The sequence below is a fragment of the Pituophis catenifer genome, unplaced genomic scaffold, assembly GCF_029215685.1.
Source record: "Pituophis catenifer annectens isolate HBS135680 unplaced genomic scaffold, rPitCat1.0.hap2 SCAF_7, whole genome shotgun sequence".
Taxonomy (NCBI): Eukaryota; Metazoa; Chordata; class Lepidosauria; order Squamata; family Colubridae; genus Pituophis; species Pituophis catenifer.
The window spans coordinates 62,688,862-62,705,953 of NW_027256887.1; the positions used below are offsets into that span (position 1 = coordinate 62,688,862).

Sequence of the window (17,092 nt, forward strand, 5' to 3'; positions counted from 1 at the left end):
TCTCCAGCCAATAATCATCGCCGACTGTGAGCAGAAGGCCCTCCACCTTTCCGGGCTTGCGCACAAAAGCATCTACTACAGTGTTCTACTTGGCCGTAGACCGAATTCTCACCTTTAAGGAAAGGATGACGGAAACCTTTTTGGCCGTGGGTGGGGGGAGTACGCAAGCTCCCTTCCCGTCATTCTTAGCCCGTCGCTTACGGCGTCCGACCGCTCCTATTGGCTGTTACTTGCCTTGTTCCCTTCCTTTCGTTTCTATGGTTACGCGAATTTCCCCGCCTCCCGTCAGAGAGCTTGGGCTTTCTGGGCCCACACTTGAAGCGAAGGCTTGGAGAAGCGAGCGGGCGGGGAGGAGGGGGGGCGGGCGGGAGGGAGGGATGGAAGGCGGTAGCCCCGGCGAAGCCAGCCCGGCCGAAAGCCCCAATTTGTTTTCCCTGGCGGGTCTTGGCGTCGCCTTGCGGACCATCCCGGAGACCCCGGATCCGGCTGCTTTGGGCTACTTGCAGCTGCCGTGGCAGAGGGAGCACCGCGTGTGCAAGATCATCAGCCGTCGCCGCAGAGACGCCCGGCTACACCGCAAGGGGGGCCCTCTGGGCAAGGAGATTCACGGTGAGGGGCTAGGCGGGAGAGAGTGGGGGGGTGGGGGGGCGGTCTGTTTTTACCGGGCGACCAAAAGGCCGTCCGTCCTCTTCCCTACCGGACCCTGAGCTCGGAGGCTAAACTGTCTAGGAGCGGCAGTGGGAGAGGGTATTGGGGAGCTTCAGTCTGGGGCTTTGTCAGGAATTTGGAGCTCTTCCATGCTTTACTGTATTCGGAAGGCAAAGGCAGCGGGAGTTTGCTGTCAAATGCAGGTAGTCCTCGACTTACAACAATTCGTTTAGTGACTGTCCAAAGTTACACGGGCACTTTATAAAGTGACTTATGACCCTTTTTCACACTTACGACCGTTCCAGCATCCCCGTGGTCATATGATCAAAATTCAGGCAAGTGGTTCATACTTATGACAGTTTCAGTGTCCTGGGGTCATGTGATCAGCTTTTGCAACCTTCTGACAAGCTCAGTCAGTGAGGAAACCAGATTCAATTAACTGTGTTACTAACTGAACAACTGCAGTGATTCACTTAACAACTGTGGCAAGAAAGGTCATAAAATGGGGCAAAGCTCACTTAAATGTCCCACTTAACAACATAAATTTTGGGCTCAGTTGTGGTCGTAAGTTGAGGACTACCTATAGCTACGGATAAGGGACTAAACATTCAAGCAAACACGCTTAGGCGTGGACACATAATTGTTCCCTTGATAATCCAAGGCAGCCTTCCACAACCTGATCTATTCCAGTTGGCGTTCATAATAATTGTCCAACAACCTGCCCTGTTTGCCAGAAGGAAGGACAGGAGTTTTCATAATAGCTCCTATGTTTTGGAACAGGCTGCTCCTGGCAGGATGCTTGGCTTATTTCAACAAGCCAAAACTCTTGCAAAAATTAATTGTACTATTATGGAAGGCATGATTTGTTTTAATGAGGTCTTATGAACCATGTTGTTTTTTTATTGTTCTGTGCCACCCAGAGCATATTTGATTGGATTGCCTACAAATATTATAGATAAATAGTACTGGGTTGTATAAAGGAATTATTCATGCGTATAGGGCAGTGGTGGGATTCAGCCAGTTCGCACCACTTCGGGAGAACCGGTTGTTAATCTTCTGAGCAGTTTGGCAAACTAGTTGTTGGAAGAAATCATTAGGGCAGAGAACCGGTTGTTAAATTACTTGAATCCCACCACTGATATAGGGCACTCATCCGGGTTGTAGTTTATCTTAAAATTGTGAGTAAAAAAGAAAAAAATGAAATACAAGCATGGCTCAATGAGATACATTTAAAATAATTTTGACCGTTAGACCTGAAGTCACCAGAATTCCTGATTTTGTATTAAAAGAATGCATGTGGTTTAAATTGTGAATAAAATGTGGTAGCTTTTGTTATGTTATAAATTAAGGATTAACAGATTTGTGATGAGTAAATGTGATCAGAGCAATCCAGTTATAGCAGTATTAATTGCAAGTTACTGCCAGGAACATTTATAATGTATTGAAGCCTGAGAAGTTTGTTTTGCTCTGTTCTGTTTTATGTATTATGGATAAATAGCAGAAATGTGGACAAAGTTTACTCACTTCTCAGAGTAAATTTTGGAGGAAAAGCAAATTGTGAAAACTTTGTAGATTGGTGCTCCTCTGTTTCCAGATACAAAAAGATCATTAATTCTTGAAAGATCTTTTCAGTCAAAATCATACCAAAGTCCTTAAATTACGAGAAAGGATAATTCAAAATTATTGGGGTCTGCCCATCCAGGAACATTGTTGAAAGGCCTCCTGTGGCCAACTAGCCTGTGATGCCTTACTTGTAAAAGATTACCAACCCTTTTTTCCAAAGGAAGGAGGTCTGTTTTGCTGCTGTTTGCACATCTAAAATGAATTTTAAGAGTTAAAAAAATTCCTACAAAAAGCCATGATGTCTGAATAATTATGAGTCCATTAGCTAGAGGTAACATCACAGTTCCCTAGATTTAAAACACTATGTTGCTGCCTTCCCCCAGTAAAAGATCACCCTTGAGGAAAAGGTGTGGATTGTGCATAGTAAAAACATTTGTTGAACCAAACCTGATGTGGTTGTGGTTGTTCTGTTTGTTATAAAATTAAATTGAGAAGGAAATAATTCTCTCTCTTTTTCCACAGCTTTAAAAAGATTGAGAGAAGCTGCTAATTCAAATGATTTGGAAACAGGTAACATTGCATCAGTCAGAATTTGATCTATAGCTCCATGTATTTTCCCCTACATAGGTTCTGTTAGCAAAATATGGGTCTTAAAAAATGATAGGCCGTAAACAGGAACAGATTTTTTGAGGTGAGAATGTTCAATATACAGTATTAGATTCCTAAGAATTCCATTGGAATGTAATTTTTTACAAAAAAAAATATCAGTAGCTTGAAGGCCTGAAAATGAGTCTGTTAACCAAATGTTAGTTTCCCATACACACACTTCTTCAACCCAGGTATTCTCTTCTTTCATCTCCTAGTTTCAGTTAAGTCTTTCCTAACCAGTTCTGTCTTATTGTAAGATGCATATACAAGTGGAGGCTTGTAAATAATCCTCTCAAATATATTTGTTTATGGAAATGTTGGCTAGAAGAAATACAGAGGGCTAGGTTTCAGTGCTTTGCTAGCTAACCCTCTAGCTTCATTCTCCTCACTTGCCTGCATATCTAATTTCTTGGCATGCAGTTCCTGATATACAAGATGCATTTATTAGAAGGTTACATTGCAGGAATATGAATTTTTTCTATCTTTATCTCTTGTTCACCTATATTAAATATCCTCCTCTCTCTAAACTTTAGCTGAAATCAGAAGTTTAGATTTAAATTTGTCTGAAGAGTGCAGTGAGATAGTGGAACAGTTGGTATCATGTCTTTTTTTTCAATTGAATAAGGAAGCAAAATTTAAATAAAAGTGTTGTTCTGGGAGAGACAATGTCCTAACTATCCTGTTTCCCCCAAAATAAGACATCCCCTGATAATAAGCCCAATCGGGCTCTTGAGCGCATGGCAATAAGGCCAAGCATTTATTTCAGGTTTCAAAAAATATAAGACAGGGTCTTATTTTCGGGGAAACACAGTACCTAATGTCCAGATATGGATTAAAATTTGTATTAAATGTTTTCATTAAAAGAAATATAAATTCACATCGATAGAAATAATTACTATGTACAATTTCTTTTTGTGGATGCTTTATTCTGCTATTTCACTTTGAGCTTGAAAGGATGCTTACTTATGCTGATGCTAATTTTACTTACTGATGCTGAATTGCTTGGAAAGTCTGGATATTGAAAAGATCTGAATGAATTTGTGCATGTATCTTATTTGTTTCTTCTAAAATAAACTTTCAGCATTAAGTATCGTTACTTGAAAGTTTTGCAACAATTTATTAGATTTAAAGCTAGGATGCTGATGGTAACTTTTAGCCAATTAAATCTTCAGGTTATTAATGCTTCCTTTTCTTTCTTATTTGGTGGCATCAGTAGTGCAACTTCTAGAAGATGGGGCAGACCCCTGCGCTGCTGATGACAAAGGTCGAACAGCCCTGCACTTTGCTTCTTGTAATGGAAATGATCGCATTGGTAAGCCAATTTTTTTAAAAATGGGGGACTCTCACTTTAGATGCCACTTCACAGGGAGATATTGATTATTTTCAAAAGCATTATTATTTGTAAATTTCAGCAAGGCAGCCCACTGTTCCTAGCAGGTGGAAGGAAACTGGGCAGAAGTAATGGACATAGATCAGTGTTTCTTAGTCTTAAGAAAGTTAAGATGTGTAGACTTCAACTCAGAGAATTCCCCAGCCAGCTATGCTGGATGAAGAATTCTGGGAACTAAAGTCCATGCTTCATAAATTTGCTAAGGTTGAGAGACACTGGTATAGATTATTACAAGATAGAATGAAGTTAGAAGTGGAGATACCATTATGAAATATAGTTCCTAAAACAGTGGGCAAGTTTAAAGTGGGTGGACCTCAACTCCCATAATTCCCCAGCCAGCAAAACCCAAGTTTAAGATGGGTGGCTCACTGGGGAATTCTGGGAGTTGAAGTCCATCCATTTTAAGCTTGCCCAGGTTGAGAAACTCTCTTCTAAAATGCAGTATTGCCGAGATTGCCTGATATCCAGAATAATTCAGAGAGGTGCTGTGGTTTTATAAACAAGTTTTTGGTGTGTTTTTTGAAAAGTTTGGTTAAAAAAATAATAGGAAAAAACCCCAAGAACATAGGTTGCTCCTGCAAATTAGGAATGACACCAGCGTCCTTAATTAAAACTTTTCTATCGCCTTCTAGGTTGAATGGGGCTTGGTTATTGGATAGAGGACAAACTTAGTTAAGCTAATATCAGCTCACTTTGGTCATTTTTGGTTAACAAGAGTTGAGCAAAGTCTAAGATGGCTTCTAGATTTAAAAATGGGCAGTATGAGATGTGAGGGTCCATTACTTTACATTCTTTCCAAAGTGCCCCTGGAGGCTGATTGATATTATTCAATAAGATGTACTTAAACCTTATTGACCTATTCTTAGAGTCAGTGTGATTAAGAAGGAGCTGAGAGAGGTAATATTCTCACTGGCAAATTATCTATATTGGGGGGGGGAGGGGTGCATCTGCAGTGATGCTTGTGTTGCAAAATGGCAGGTACTACTATGCAAGAAAAGCTTTGGCCCTTTTTATGGGTATACATTGCATGCAATGCAAGTTAAAAGAGAGTTGAACTTTAATCCCCTGATCATGCCCATCATCTTGAAGCCAGTGGCCTTCATTATGGACATTCCATTACTTTTGAACAGCCCCCAAATGTGGCAGATTGGCGTACATTGTGCTGTGGCAGTTTATTTTGCTGGCAATTTTGGATAGTGTGAACTTAAGACAATGGGGCCCAAAGGTCCATTCAGTAGTGCTTCATATGCAAGCTTGACTTTTTCAAGGGACATAAAAGCATCATCTTATTATAGAGACCTGTTCCATTAAAGTACTTATGAAAAGAGATTGATATTGATGAGATGCAGCTAAGACCAGTTGCTATCCGTCTCCAAGAGTTGCTATAAAAGAATGAATTCTGTAAACTATATGACCCTGGGCTAATATTTGGGATATTTCTATATGGTTTTCAAAGTGAACTTGAGAGACTCTTTCTTTGTGTTTTAGTGCAGTTGCTTTTAGACCATGGTGCTGATCCAAACCAGCGAGATGGATTGGGGAACACTCCCTTGCATTTGGGTAAGCATCATTTATCTGAAATGCCTTCTCTCTTTTTTTTCTTGAAAGAAATCTGCTGAAACTAAATTTGCTTCAAGTTCAGGCAGCAATAGCCTGGGACACATGGAGTGGAAAAAATTATTTAGAGTAAACCAGGAAATTGCCCATTCAGCAGAGAGTGAACATATGCAAACTTTTGCCTTTGGAACTGGGCTCACATCTGCCATGCAAGAAGCATAATATTTATTTTTCAGGACTAGCTTAATGTTTACTGTGATAATTTCTATAAAGTATATCTTAGCATTTTTTATGTTAAAAGAAATTACATCTGGATGTAAGCAGTTGGATATCTTGTATTTTAAAAAAATGGATTTCAATAATCTTATAGAGCCAGTACAGCTACATCCGCCTCAAAGAACTTGTGATATTCTATTTAGTTTTTGTAGGTTCTATAATATTCTTAACTTTTACTGCAGTATTTCTTCTAGCACAGATAGGATTTGATGAGACTGCATTGACTTGTTTAATCCCGTGACATGAAGCTGAGATCAGATTTCTCAGTTTGCATTCTTAGTATACCATTTAGATTTGCAAAGGAGGTTTACTGTATGATTCTGATCAGATATAATGTATCCCCACTGCTTTACTCCAAAACACTTCTTAGTTCTATGTTTTATATTTCTCCTTCCCAGCTGCCTGCACGAACCATGTTCCTGTCATCACAATGCTACTCCGCGGAGGTAACCTTTTTTTTTTGTCAACTCTAAAGCTGCCGTTTGTTCTGGTGCTCTTTCAACATGTTTTTCTTACTCTGCATTTGCATACTTCAGGAGCTCGAGTGGATGCCCTGGATCGAGCTGGAAGGACCCCTCTGCACTTGGCCAGGTCAAAGTTAAACATCCTGCAGGATGGCCTCTCACAGAGCTTGGAGGTTGTGCGCCTTGAAGTAAAGCAGGTACAGGAAGGTTATTTTGGATTTGAGGAGCTGCCAGGTGTTTCATATTCAACAGTTGTCTCTAGGCTCTGTAGAAGACATTTGGGACTGAGGAATGTATGTGAACGTCAGAGTTTGGTGTCATTGGATTCTGAGACAAAAGCAAAAGTGTGTAAATCTGATTCCCACGGTAGACTAGGAAAGGAAAAACGCTTTTGGCTTAGAGGACTGAAATTCTAAGATGTAATTGGCCATTCAGATTAGTTAGATATGGCAGAGGTCTTGATGAGTCTAAAAATATGAAGCTAATCTTTGAAAAGTTTTCGGTCAAGGAGTAATTATTAGTTATCTTTGGAAATCCTCTTGGAAGTACAAGTACAATCTGCACTTCCCTGGCAATTGTGAAAAAGGAAAATAGAGAAAGTATAGAGGGTGGCAGATAGAAAAGTAAGGCTTGTTCTATTTTATCTGTGACTTGTTGCTGACATATGGCCTTCTATAGCCAGGGTAGGGTATTTTCTTCCACAGGCTTCAAAATGTTTTGGTGTCTGAAGGTCCCAAGGTATATTGCTAGTAAGATCATGAAGTAACCATTCTGAAGAAAGCCAATCTACTCTCAAAAAATGCATAATCCAAACATGCACAGTTTTTAAAAGTACATATTGCACTTACTTACTTTTTATTTTATTTACCTTCTAGCTCTTTATAGCTATAGTATCTTTAGAATCTGCATTTTGCCAGAATGATACTTCATTTCTTTTTTTTAAATTTTTTTAAAATTTTTATTGAAAATTATTAAAATTTACAGAAAAAAAGCATAGCAATATGGATAGAATTACAGAGAGTAATATAATACATATAGAGTTTTAAAGTATCGATTTTTGCCTAGAGATAGTACAAAGCTCCATTAAACCAACTCATCAGAAGAAAGAAAAGTTTATCCAGAAAAAAAAGATTCTCAATTGCCATGCTCCTATAAATATTTACCCACGTTCATACTAAGGTTAATATTTCCATTCTTCTTAAGATTTCTTTTTTTGCAGCCAAGCATATCACCTGTCCCAGCTCCTATATAACCCCGATTCTTGTCTATCTCGCAAAAGTCCAGTAACCTTATCTGCTTCTGCACAGTCGAAGATCTTTGTGGTTAACGTAGCCTCCGATGGCGTATTTTTGGATTTCCATTCTTGCGCAAACGAGATCCTGGCTGCAATGATGATGTGGAGAGCGAGATACCAATTAGATTTGTTTAAGTTCTCTGGTTTCATGCCTAATAAAAACGTTTCCGGGTTCAATTCTATCCTACATCCTATGATTTCTAAAATCCATTTTTGAATTCTAGCCCAATATTCTTTTGCTCGGGGACAGGTCCACCAACTATGAAAATAAGTTCCCATAGCAGTGTTGCATTTCCAACAAACCGGAGAGGTTCCCGGGAACATCTTCGATAATCTAGCCCGAGGCAGGTGCCATCTATACTGCATTTTGTATATATTTTCCTTATAGGAAACCGACATTGTTAATTTTAAGGTTTTCTCCCAAATTTCTTCCCATTTTTTAAGTTCAATCGAATATCCCAAATTTCTCCCCCAGGCAATCATTGAGTCCTTGATAACCTTCTCTCCAATCCAATCCATTAAGAGGAATTGATACAGTTTGGATAATACCTTCTCATCCTTCCCCAACAAGATCTTATCAAGTTCCTGTAGGGAATTATAGATTCCTCCCTTGCTTTTGTCCTGAGCTGTCCTGGATTGGATCTGATTGTATGTCCACCAATCTAACTCATAGCCTAATTCCACCAGCATATTTCGAGACTTTACTTTGCCTAAAGGATCCAACAGAACTTGGTAAATTAATGGTTTATTTCTGTTATAAAGAGTCGGCTGTATCATTGCCTCTAAAGGGGAAAGCCAAATCGGAGTCATCAGGTAATATTTATTTCTTATTCGATCCCAGATAGTCATCAAAACCTTTCGAATAAAGTGGTCCATAAAGTATTTATGTTTTTTGGGCCTTTCCTGACTCAGATAATAATGCCATCCCTGTTGCAAATTGTGGCCTTCCAAACTAAGGATTCTCCTCCTCCTCAAAGCAATCCAGTCTTTGATCCAATTTAAGACAGCTGCTTGATGATAAAGCTCCCATTTAGGTAGGCCAAATCCTCCCCTGGAAAGGGATTCTTGAAGCATTTTCAATTTAATCCTTGGTTTTTTGTTCTGCCACACAAATCTACGTATACATTGATCTAGAGATTGAAAAAAATTTGTATCTAATAAAACTGGGGCTGTCTGAAAAAGAAAAATCCATTTAGGCAGGATATACGTCTTAATTACTGCAATTATACCTAATAATGATAACTGTAATCCTTTCCATCCTTCCAGCATTTCTTTAGTTTGACCAAGTAGTTTCTGGTAGTTATCTTCTTTAATGGTCGAGCATTTGGATGAAAGCCAAATGCCTAAGTATTTCAGTTTTTTAACTATCTGAATCCCTAGTTCTTTCTCTAACTGCACTTTTTGATTCTTCGTCATATTCTTAATTAGAATCTTGGTTTTATCTTTATTTAATTTAAATCCTGCTACTTTCCCGTAAGCCTCCAACTCCTGGAGCAAGATTGGCCCTGATTCCAAAGGTTCTTCCAAGACAAATACCAAATCGTCCGCAAAGGCTTGGAGCTTAAACTCTTCCCCTCTGATTCTTAGCCCTCTAATTCCTTGGTTCTTTCTGACCTCATTCAATAATAACTCTAGGGTTAAGATAAATAAAAGTGGAGATAATGGGCACCCCTGTCTAGTACCTTTACTTATATAAATCTTTTCAGACTCTTCCCCATTAATAAGTATTTTCGCTGTCTGTTTTGTGTATACTGTCCGGATCGCCCTGGTAAATCTTTCCCTGAATTCCATTTCGCTCAACTGTGCAAAGAGAAAGTTCCAGCTCACTCTGTCAAAAGCTTATTGTGCATCCACGGAGACCAGGGCCACTTGTTTATCAGAATTACACTCATAATATTCTAGTATATTCAATATAGTTCTCACATTATCTTTCAATTGTCTGTGAGGTAGGAAGCCATTCTGGTCTCCGTGGATGTACTCATTCAAAAAAATTTTTAGTCTCTGAGTAAGTAGAGATGATACTTCATTTCTGTTGTAATCCTTCTATCTACTGCTGGCCAAAATCTATGGCAATGTATTTGAAATGTTACATTCTGATATAAGCGCACTAAGTGCATTTCTATAATAGTCACTGCAAAGTTTGGCCCTTCTGTTCATGTGGATCTGACATGGTATGATTTGGAAATGTTTACTATAGCAGTGTATCTTTCTTCTTACTGTTGTCAGCATCCTTGCCTATAAAATAGAGATGAATTCTGATCTAACAATGGATTTTTACATATAGCTTGCATGCTTTACCTGCAAAAAAAATGGGTGGAGCTTTGATTGCATAGTTGTGGTCACTGTGTATAACTTTTTTGCCCATCCCACCCCTGCCTCCTGAATGTCCCTAATAAAACCATTGGTTAATCTCATTTTTAATCCCCTACCAGTTGAAGGCTGTTGGATTGCCTTGAGTTCATCATTGGTCCTACTAGTGATAGGAATAGTAGGTTACATTTGTTTTAATGGTTCTTGTTGCTTGATTTTTGTTAATTTTTGTATTGCTTTTTGTATTTTAACTTTATTAGTGCTGAGAATCATATACAGGTATGTGAAATGGGAGGCATTGTAAACTAAATAAACAAATAATACTGTTGCTTTTAAAAATGGAAGTGTCTTGAGTCTCAGTAAAAAATTAGTTTTATTCATTTACAGTTTTATTCAGTTACAGTTATATTTATGTTTAGTTCTTATTTTTTTTCTCCCAGGTAGTTAATGTACAGTTGTCTTTTTCCTTCCATTTTACTAAAAGCTTATAGTAACTCTACAGATTTGCTTCAGAATTGGGTTTTTAATTAAAAACTTGGGCTTTTTTCATTGTTCGCTGCAAACCACATATTTCCATGCTGCTTGTTTTAGATCATCCAGATGTTGCGGGAATATCTTGACCGTCTTGGACGTCATGAACAGAGGGAACAATTGGATGACCTTTGTACCAGGCTACAGATGACTAGCACAAAAGAACAGGTGAGGGATTAAAGAAAATTTTGTACCAGCCGAGCAGTTCTGCAACTTGAGAAACTAGTAGATCCAAAAACTATGTTTCATCTCACTGTGAAATATTTTAGTTAATGGCAAAATACGTATATCATTTGAATTTAGGATAAATAAATTCAGAATAATTGGCATTGTAGGAGAGTGTCTGATTTTAAGGATATTTTAATTGTATTTTGTGGCTATATTGTTTCATCCCTGGTGGAGATGACATTTTTAACCCGTTTTTCATTTTTTGGAGTGAGTTACAGGTCTGTTAAATGCCTTCATGGGAATAAATGATCCAATTTTGGTCCATTTGCTATTGCCGTTATAGGATGGTTTGCTGCCGCTGGATTTCAGCAGAACAATTGGGTTGAGGGACTTCAGCTGCTTCAAAAAGGGGTTAGGCTGCAAGCTGCCCATCTTTGTAGGATTCTTCTTCAGGTCCTGTATCATCATCTCATGTGCTTCCCCGGCAGGTGGATGAAGTTACTGACCTCTTAGCCAGTTTCACCTCACTCAGCTTGCAGAAGCAGAAGATAGACCAGAGGTAACTGACTTTTCTATTGTCCTCCCACACCAAAGGAGAAGTCCTGGAAGAAAAGATAGCTGGAGCTCCATTTCAGGATTGCAACATTGTTGTTGCCAGCATCAAGCGTACTTTTCCTGCTGCATCTATGTTGAACGGTTTGAAACCATGAAACATCAGGGACTGCCTTCAGTACCCTTTCTTTAGGCCAAGGATTTTTGCTGTGCTGCCTTCAAAGGCATCTTTATTATTCATTGTTTAAGAATCAGGAATTATCTTTCAGCTAATGAAATTGTGGGGAAGCTGCCCCTCTTTAAGGATACTGCCCTCAGGAAGTATTATTGAAGTCCTGCAAGTAGCAACTTCAGTCTGCTCTGGATATATTTGGAGAAATGGCAGCTATTAGCAAATGCTCTGCTTTTAATACCCAGTATTTATGCACACAATTAGTGAGCCTTTCTAGAAGGTGACAAACGTAATTGACAATAAATTTAAAAAAACCAGGTTGGGAATATTTTAAATGGAGAAAAGTTTAAAAGGCTAGCAATGCTGCCTATGTACATTGTTGGGGTGGGGGAGAAATTTTATTGATATCACACACGTGTACACACATGCATACCTTAGATACTATATATTCACACGAGCCAGGAATTTCCTTTATGCTGATTCTATTTCCTGAATTTTGAATCACAAAAAGTCTGGTATAAATAAGTCTACACTCTGCCCAAGGTTCTTTTGCTAATATTACTTATATTAAAGGAGCAGAGGAAGAGTAGTTAAAAGTCTTTGGTTGTCTCTTAGCCTGCTAGTACAAAAAGACATTTGCAGGAGTTGGGTGATTCCTTTAGGGTGCTACAATGAGTTGTTAGATCATCAGCTGAATATTCTTATTGTGCCCTTTCCTTGGGTCACCTCCCTTTTTATCTCTGGTTCATGGAATTACTTGTTCCAGAAGAGGAAAAAGGGAGGGAAATAATGTGAAGTACACATTATTTGTGGGTGAAATGCTAGTTTACTTTCATATGCTGTTTTTCTTCATACAAAGGGCATAAAATTGGTTTACAGCTCATGCCAGATTCAGGTACTGTAGCAAATCATCTGCTTTAAATCAAAATATCTCTCACTGTGATAGTATGTAGATTGTACTCAAATCAAAATATGGTTAGCTATGTTGAATTAGGCACAGACCTTATCTAGGATAATGTAGATGAGCAGAGAGAAGTGTTTTCCCCAGTGCCTGTGAGTTCCTTGAACATGTAAGACTTTTTTTAATGATACCATTTTAATTGGCTCTGGCTGAGCAGGTTTTGGAAATTCTGCTTCTTTTATGGGTGTTCAAAATGAAAAAATCCTTTATTCTGAAGTTCAAACAATTTCCTGCAACCATAAATTTGTTGAATAAGAGCTAGTTCAGAGAAGAAAAAACCTCAAAGCTGTTGTTATGTCCTAACAGGGTGTTTTGACTCTAACCAGCCAACAGTAATTAAAAAGGAAGACGCTTGTAGCCATTCCAGCATCATCAAAATTCCAAGGTTGTTTTAGTTCCTTGAGATTTGTATCTTCTTATGACTTTATTTTTTGGTAAATATGCAATGTTTGTGGTAGAAGAGTTACTGGATGCATAACTTTAAAAGAGACACAGTTCTTGGATTTCCTGAATGCAGCAGCTTGATCAAGGAATCCCGAATTCTTACCTAAAGAGGATGCTTTAGTTCTGAATTTAGCTCAGACTTTGCTAGAACTGTCACTGTGAATACAATGAACTTTATTCTATTATACAAGGAGGATGGGAAGCAATTTTATCTTTTCAATAAAATTCTGTTTTGCTGTCAGAATGAGTTTGGGATGTTTATTCTTTCCTGCCTTTAGGTTGTTTCCCTTCCTTTTTTTATCTCAATCTACAGCCATTTCTTTACTGGAACTAACAGCAGTAAAATGAAATGTGACAGTGTCCTGTATCAGTGAGCCTAGAGGCTGTAATCTTGATGTAATTTCCCACCTTTAGCATGTGACTGAAAACCCATTAAATTCTCCCTGACTCTTAATACACTGGGAACTGGGAACATATAAACAGTATTTGGAAAAGAGAGGAGTTGCTGGGGGCAGAGAAAGTCTCTCAGTGAGAAAGCTTGTTAATTTGTTTGATCAGGTTGTAAATAGGATAGGGCAACATATAAAAAGCTGTTCTGATAATTTGGAGGAAATGATATTATATAAGATCCCCAAAAACATGGAGGAGTGGGAGGAATGATAAAGTACACTTCTCAACAGCACAACATAAACTATGTGATATGAGTACTTCTCTTCAACAGTGGGGTGATAATATGTATTTTTTGTTATTTTTATACTATGGCTATGAATATTTCTTAAACATAATCAAACTTGCTGAAATACCTTATAGGGGTATGTGTAGGTAAAAGAGGTCATAATAGTATGTTTATACATTATATGACTCCATTTTGTGGTTAAACACAATTTATTGGCATAATTGGTTCAGTTTACCCAATATATTAAGCCATAAACCATGGCTCACAAACCACAATAGTTGGGTTCATACGTTATGCTAACCAAAGAGGAAACCATATTTTGACTTTTCATAATATTCAAATACATCTGCTGATTTTTTTTCTGCTTATTATACCTGTCCCTATCTGAAATTTTTGTAGATGAAATTTGGAGTAGAGTCTATCAAACAATCTCCATCTCAAGCTGCTTTGGAAGTGTGGGGAGCTGCTTAAAATATAGGATTAGATTGAACTCACATATTGCATGACTGGTTCATACTAGATTAAGCAAACTATATGTAATGTGTAATCCCAATCTTAATTTATAGTTCATGAATGGCAGGCTTGGAAATACCATAATTGTGATAAATTTGATTCTGCATAGCTAAACTCTTTTCTAAACAGAAAACACTGCATAAAGGATTTGCCCCAAAGTCTGACTTTTGTGGTTCCTCCACCACACAACAAATGGCAAAAAAGAAAAATGTAAAATTAGGCAAAGCCAATCCCTCCCCCATAAAATGTCTTCCAATTTTCCAAAGGGAATTTTCTTTTACCATCTCTATTGCTATTTTGGCATAACTATCATCTTCTAATTTTTGTTTACCACGTTTTCTATTACTATTTTCTACTTCTTGGTTTATTGATTTCAAAATCAATCCGACCTACAGTATCATCGAAGAGACAGGTGTTTCATTTCTCACAAAACTGCTGCCACGGTTCCTTTGTCCACGATTCCTTTTCCTATCTGGAGCCTGTAAATGTTCTGGGTAGTTTCCGCATCTGCCCCATAGCATTGTCAAGAGAATAATAGCCAATCCAGCTTTTGTGCATCTTTTAAAATGGCTGATATCCTATCTAACAAACGCCTGATCATCCAGAATAATCAGATCATCACTCCATGTAATATTACCATTAACTGTTGGGGACAGATGTAATCACCGGGTGATCGAAGAGTGTCACGGACGATAGGCAGTGGTAGTGTTTTTACAATGCCACAATTGGGAGGTTAGTGGGAATATTATTAACAGATTTTTATCACATACACACCTCTCTGTGTGTGCAAACACCTGCCTTCTAATATTCCCCACAACAACAAGGCTGGGCTCAGATAATGTTATTAGCTCAAAATTAGCTTTGCCAGCTTTCATGACTAAGGGAGACCTAGAAATCGCATTCTCCTGGTTTCCATAGCCCAACACCTTAACCACTACACCAAACTAGTTCTTCTTAAGATCTCCTCCCATTAAAGTATCACTTTTTGCAGAAACAGCAACACATGCAGCTATAATTCTGGAAAAAATAAAATGAGCTCCTTGTTTACTTACATATTTAAGCAAAGCATCAGGCAAGTGCTTCAGAATCTTCTATATATATAAAAGCCAAATAGCACTCACTCATCACGAAATCTCCAGAACGGTGGAGGCAGTTCAGGAGCCTGGTGGCGCAGCAGACTAATAGCCTGTTATTAACATTCAGCTGCCTGCAATTACTGCAAGTTCGAATCTCCCCAGGCTCAAGGTTGACTCAGCCTTCCATCCTTTCTAAGGTAGGTAAATTGAGGACCCAGTTTGTGGGGGCAATAAGCTGACTTTGTATAAATATACAAAAGTATGAAGGCTATTGCTTAACACATTGTAAGCCGCCCTGAGTCTCCGGAGAAGGGCGGCATATAAATCAAATTTAAAAAACAAACGAACGGTAAAATCTTCAAACTTGAAATTTGGCACGATTTGTTCCTCTTGGCTTCTAGGTGCTCGCTAAGAAAGGGTTTTTCGAAATGACCATCAGATCATTATTATTTCATATACAGTATTATATTCATATGCTCTGATGCTAAGGAATTAAACGTTCTACTCTCCCTCCCCACCTGAAAGGAACTCTGTTCCAACTGCCAGTTGCCTTATATTAACATGCTCTGATGCTACCCCTTCGCTAAACCGGGCATGAATGTGGCCAGCGCATGACTTATCCGGCCTGTGGACTGGGACATTCTACTCCCCCTCCCCCTCTTCCAACTGCCAGTTGCTTTATATTAACACTCTCTGATGCTACGGAGTTACACCTTCTACATTAAGTTTCAGGCTTTAAGAGCCTTGATAGTACAGGGGTTTAGTGCACCCTATTATTAACACAGCTGCCTGCAATTTCTGCTGGTTCGAATCTCTCCAAGGCTCAAGGTTGACTCAGCCTTCCATCCTTTCTAAGGTAGGTGAAATGAGGACCCAGTTTGTGGGGGCAATAAGCTGACTTTGTATAAAATATACAAAAGAATGAAGGCTATTGCTTAACGTATTGTAAGCCGCCCTGAGTCTCCGGAGAAGGGCAGCATATAAATCAAATTTAAAAAAAAAAAAAAGTGTCAATTTATCATCCCCGATCACATAGTTTCGTAGCAAAGGACGGGCGTCCAGCTAGTCTCTTAATATATCTTTATCCTTTTTTTCCTGTTTCCATGTGTCTATGTACATGTATCCATATTCATTATTATCAACCTCTTACTATGGGGGGTTGGAGTTCCAGCAATTTGTCCTAGCTTCTCTGCTTATTGCATAAATGGAAAATACTGGGTTATTCTCCTAGTCATCTTCAGAAAATGCCTCTAAAATCATGTTTTCATTCTTAATTATGAGGAGAGAAGGATAAGAAAAAGTTCAACATCAGTAGAGGAAATATATTTGATCAATATGCAGATAAATGAGAATCAGAATTCAGAATAACAGAATTGGAAGGGACCTTGGAGGTCTTCTAGTCCAACTCCCTGCTCAGGCAGGAGACCATATACCATTCCAGACAATGGTGTCATGTCTCTTCTTAAAAAGCTGCAGTGATGGAACACTCACAACTTCTGGAGAAAAACCCAAAGATACAAGTACAGATTAGGCAAAACCTGGTTCAAAAACAGTACCTGTGAGAGGGTCCTTGGAGTCCTAGTCAACAATCACTTAAATATGAGCCAGCAGTGTGTGGCAACAGCCAAAAAAAGCTAATACAATCCTTGGTTGTATAAACAGAGGCACAGAATCAAAATCACACGAAGTATTAGTACCGCATTATAAAGCCTTAGGAAGGCCACACCTGGAATACTGCATCCAGTTTTGGTCACCACATTACAAAAAAGATGTTGAGACTTTGTAAAAAGTGCAACTGAGATGATTAAAGACCTGGAGACTAAAACATATGAAGAATGGTTGCAGGATT

General features: G+C 38.6%; 1 protein-coding gene across 1 annotated transcript; it reads left to right on the forward strand.

The window, feature by feature from the left end:
• The first annotated feature begins 377 nt into the window (after positions 1-377).
• On the forward strand, positions 378-13,222 carry ANKRD54 (ankyrin repeat domain 54). The gene is made up of 8 exons (XM_070946834.1): positions 378-609; positions 2,734-2,781; positions 4,073-4,171; positions 5,738-5,809; positions 6,481-6,528; positions 6,619-6,743; positions 10,742-10,849; positions 11,338-13,222. Exons 1-8 carry the CDS (start codon positions 378-380, stop codon positions 11,410-11,412), a joined length of 807 nt encoding a protein of 268 aa, XP_070802935.1. The 3' UTR covers positions 11,413-13,222.
• Positions 13,223-17,092: the final 3,870 nt, after the last annotated feature.

Coding starts and splice junctions, on each gene's coding strand:
- ANKRD54 (XM_070946834.1), top strand. CDS start 378: ATGGAAGGCGGTAGCCCCGGCGAAGCCAGCCCGGCCGAAAGCCCCAAT. Junction 4,172..5,737: donor TAATGGAAATGATCGCATTG/GTAAGCCAATTT, acceptor TTTGTGTTTTAG/TGCAGTTGCTTTTAGACCAT. Junction 10,850..11,337: donor TGACTAGCACAAAAGAACAG/GTGAGGGATTAA, acceptor CTTCCCCGGCAG/GTGGATGAAGTTACTGACCT.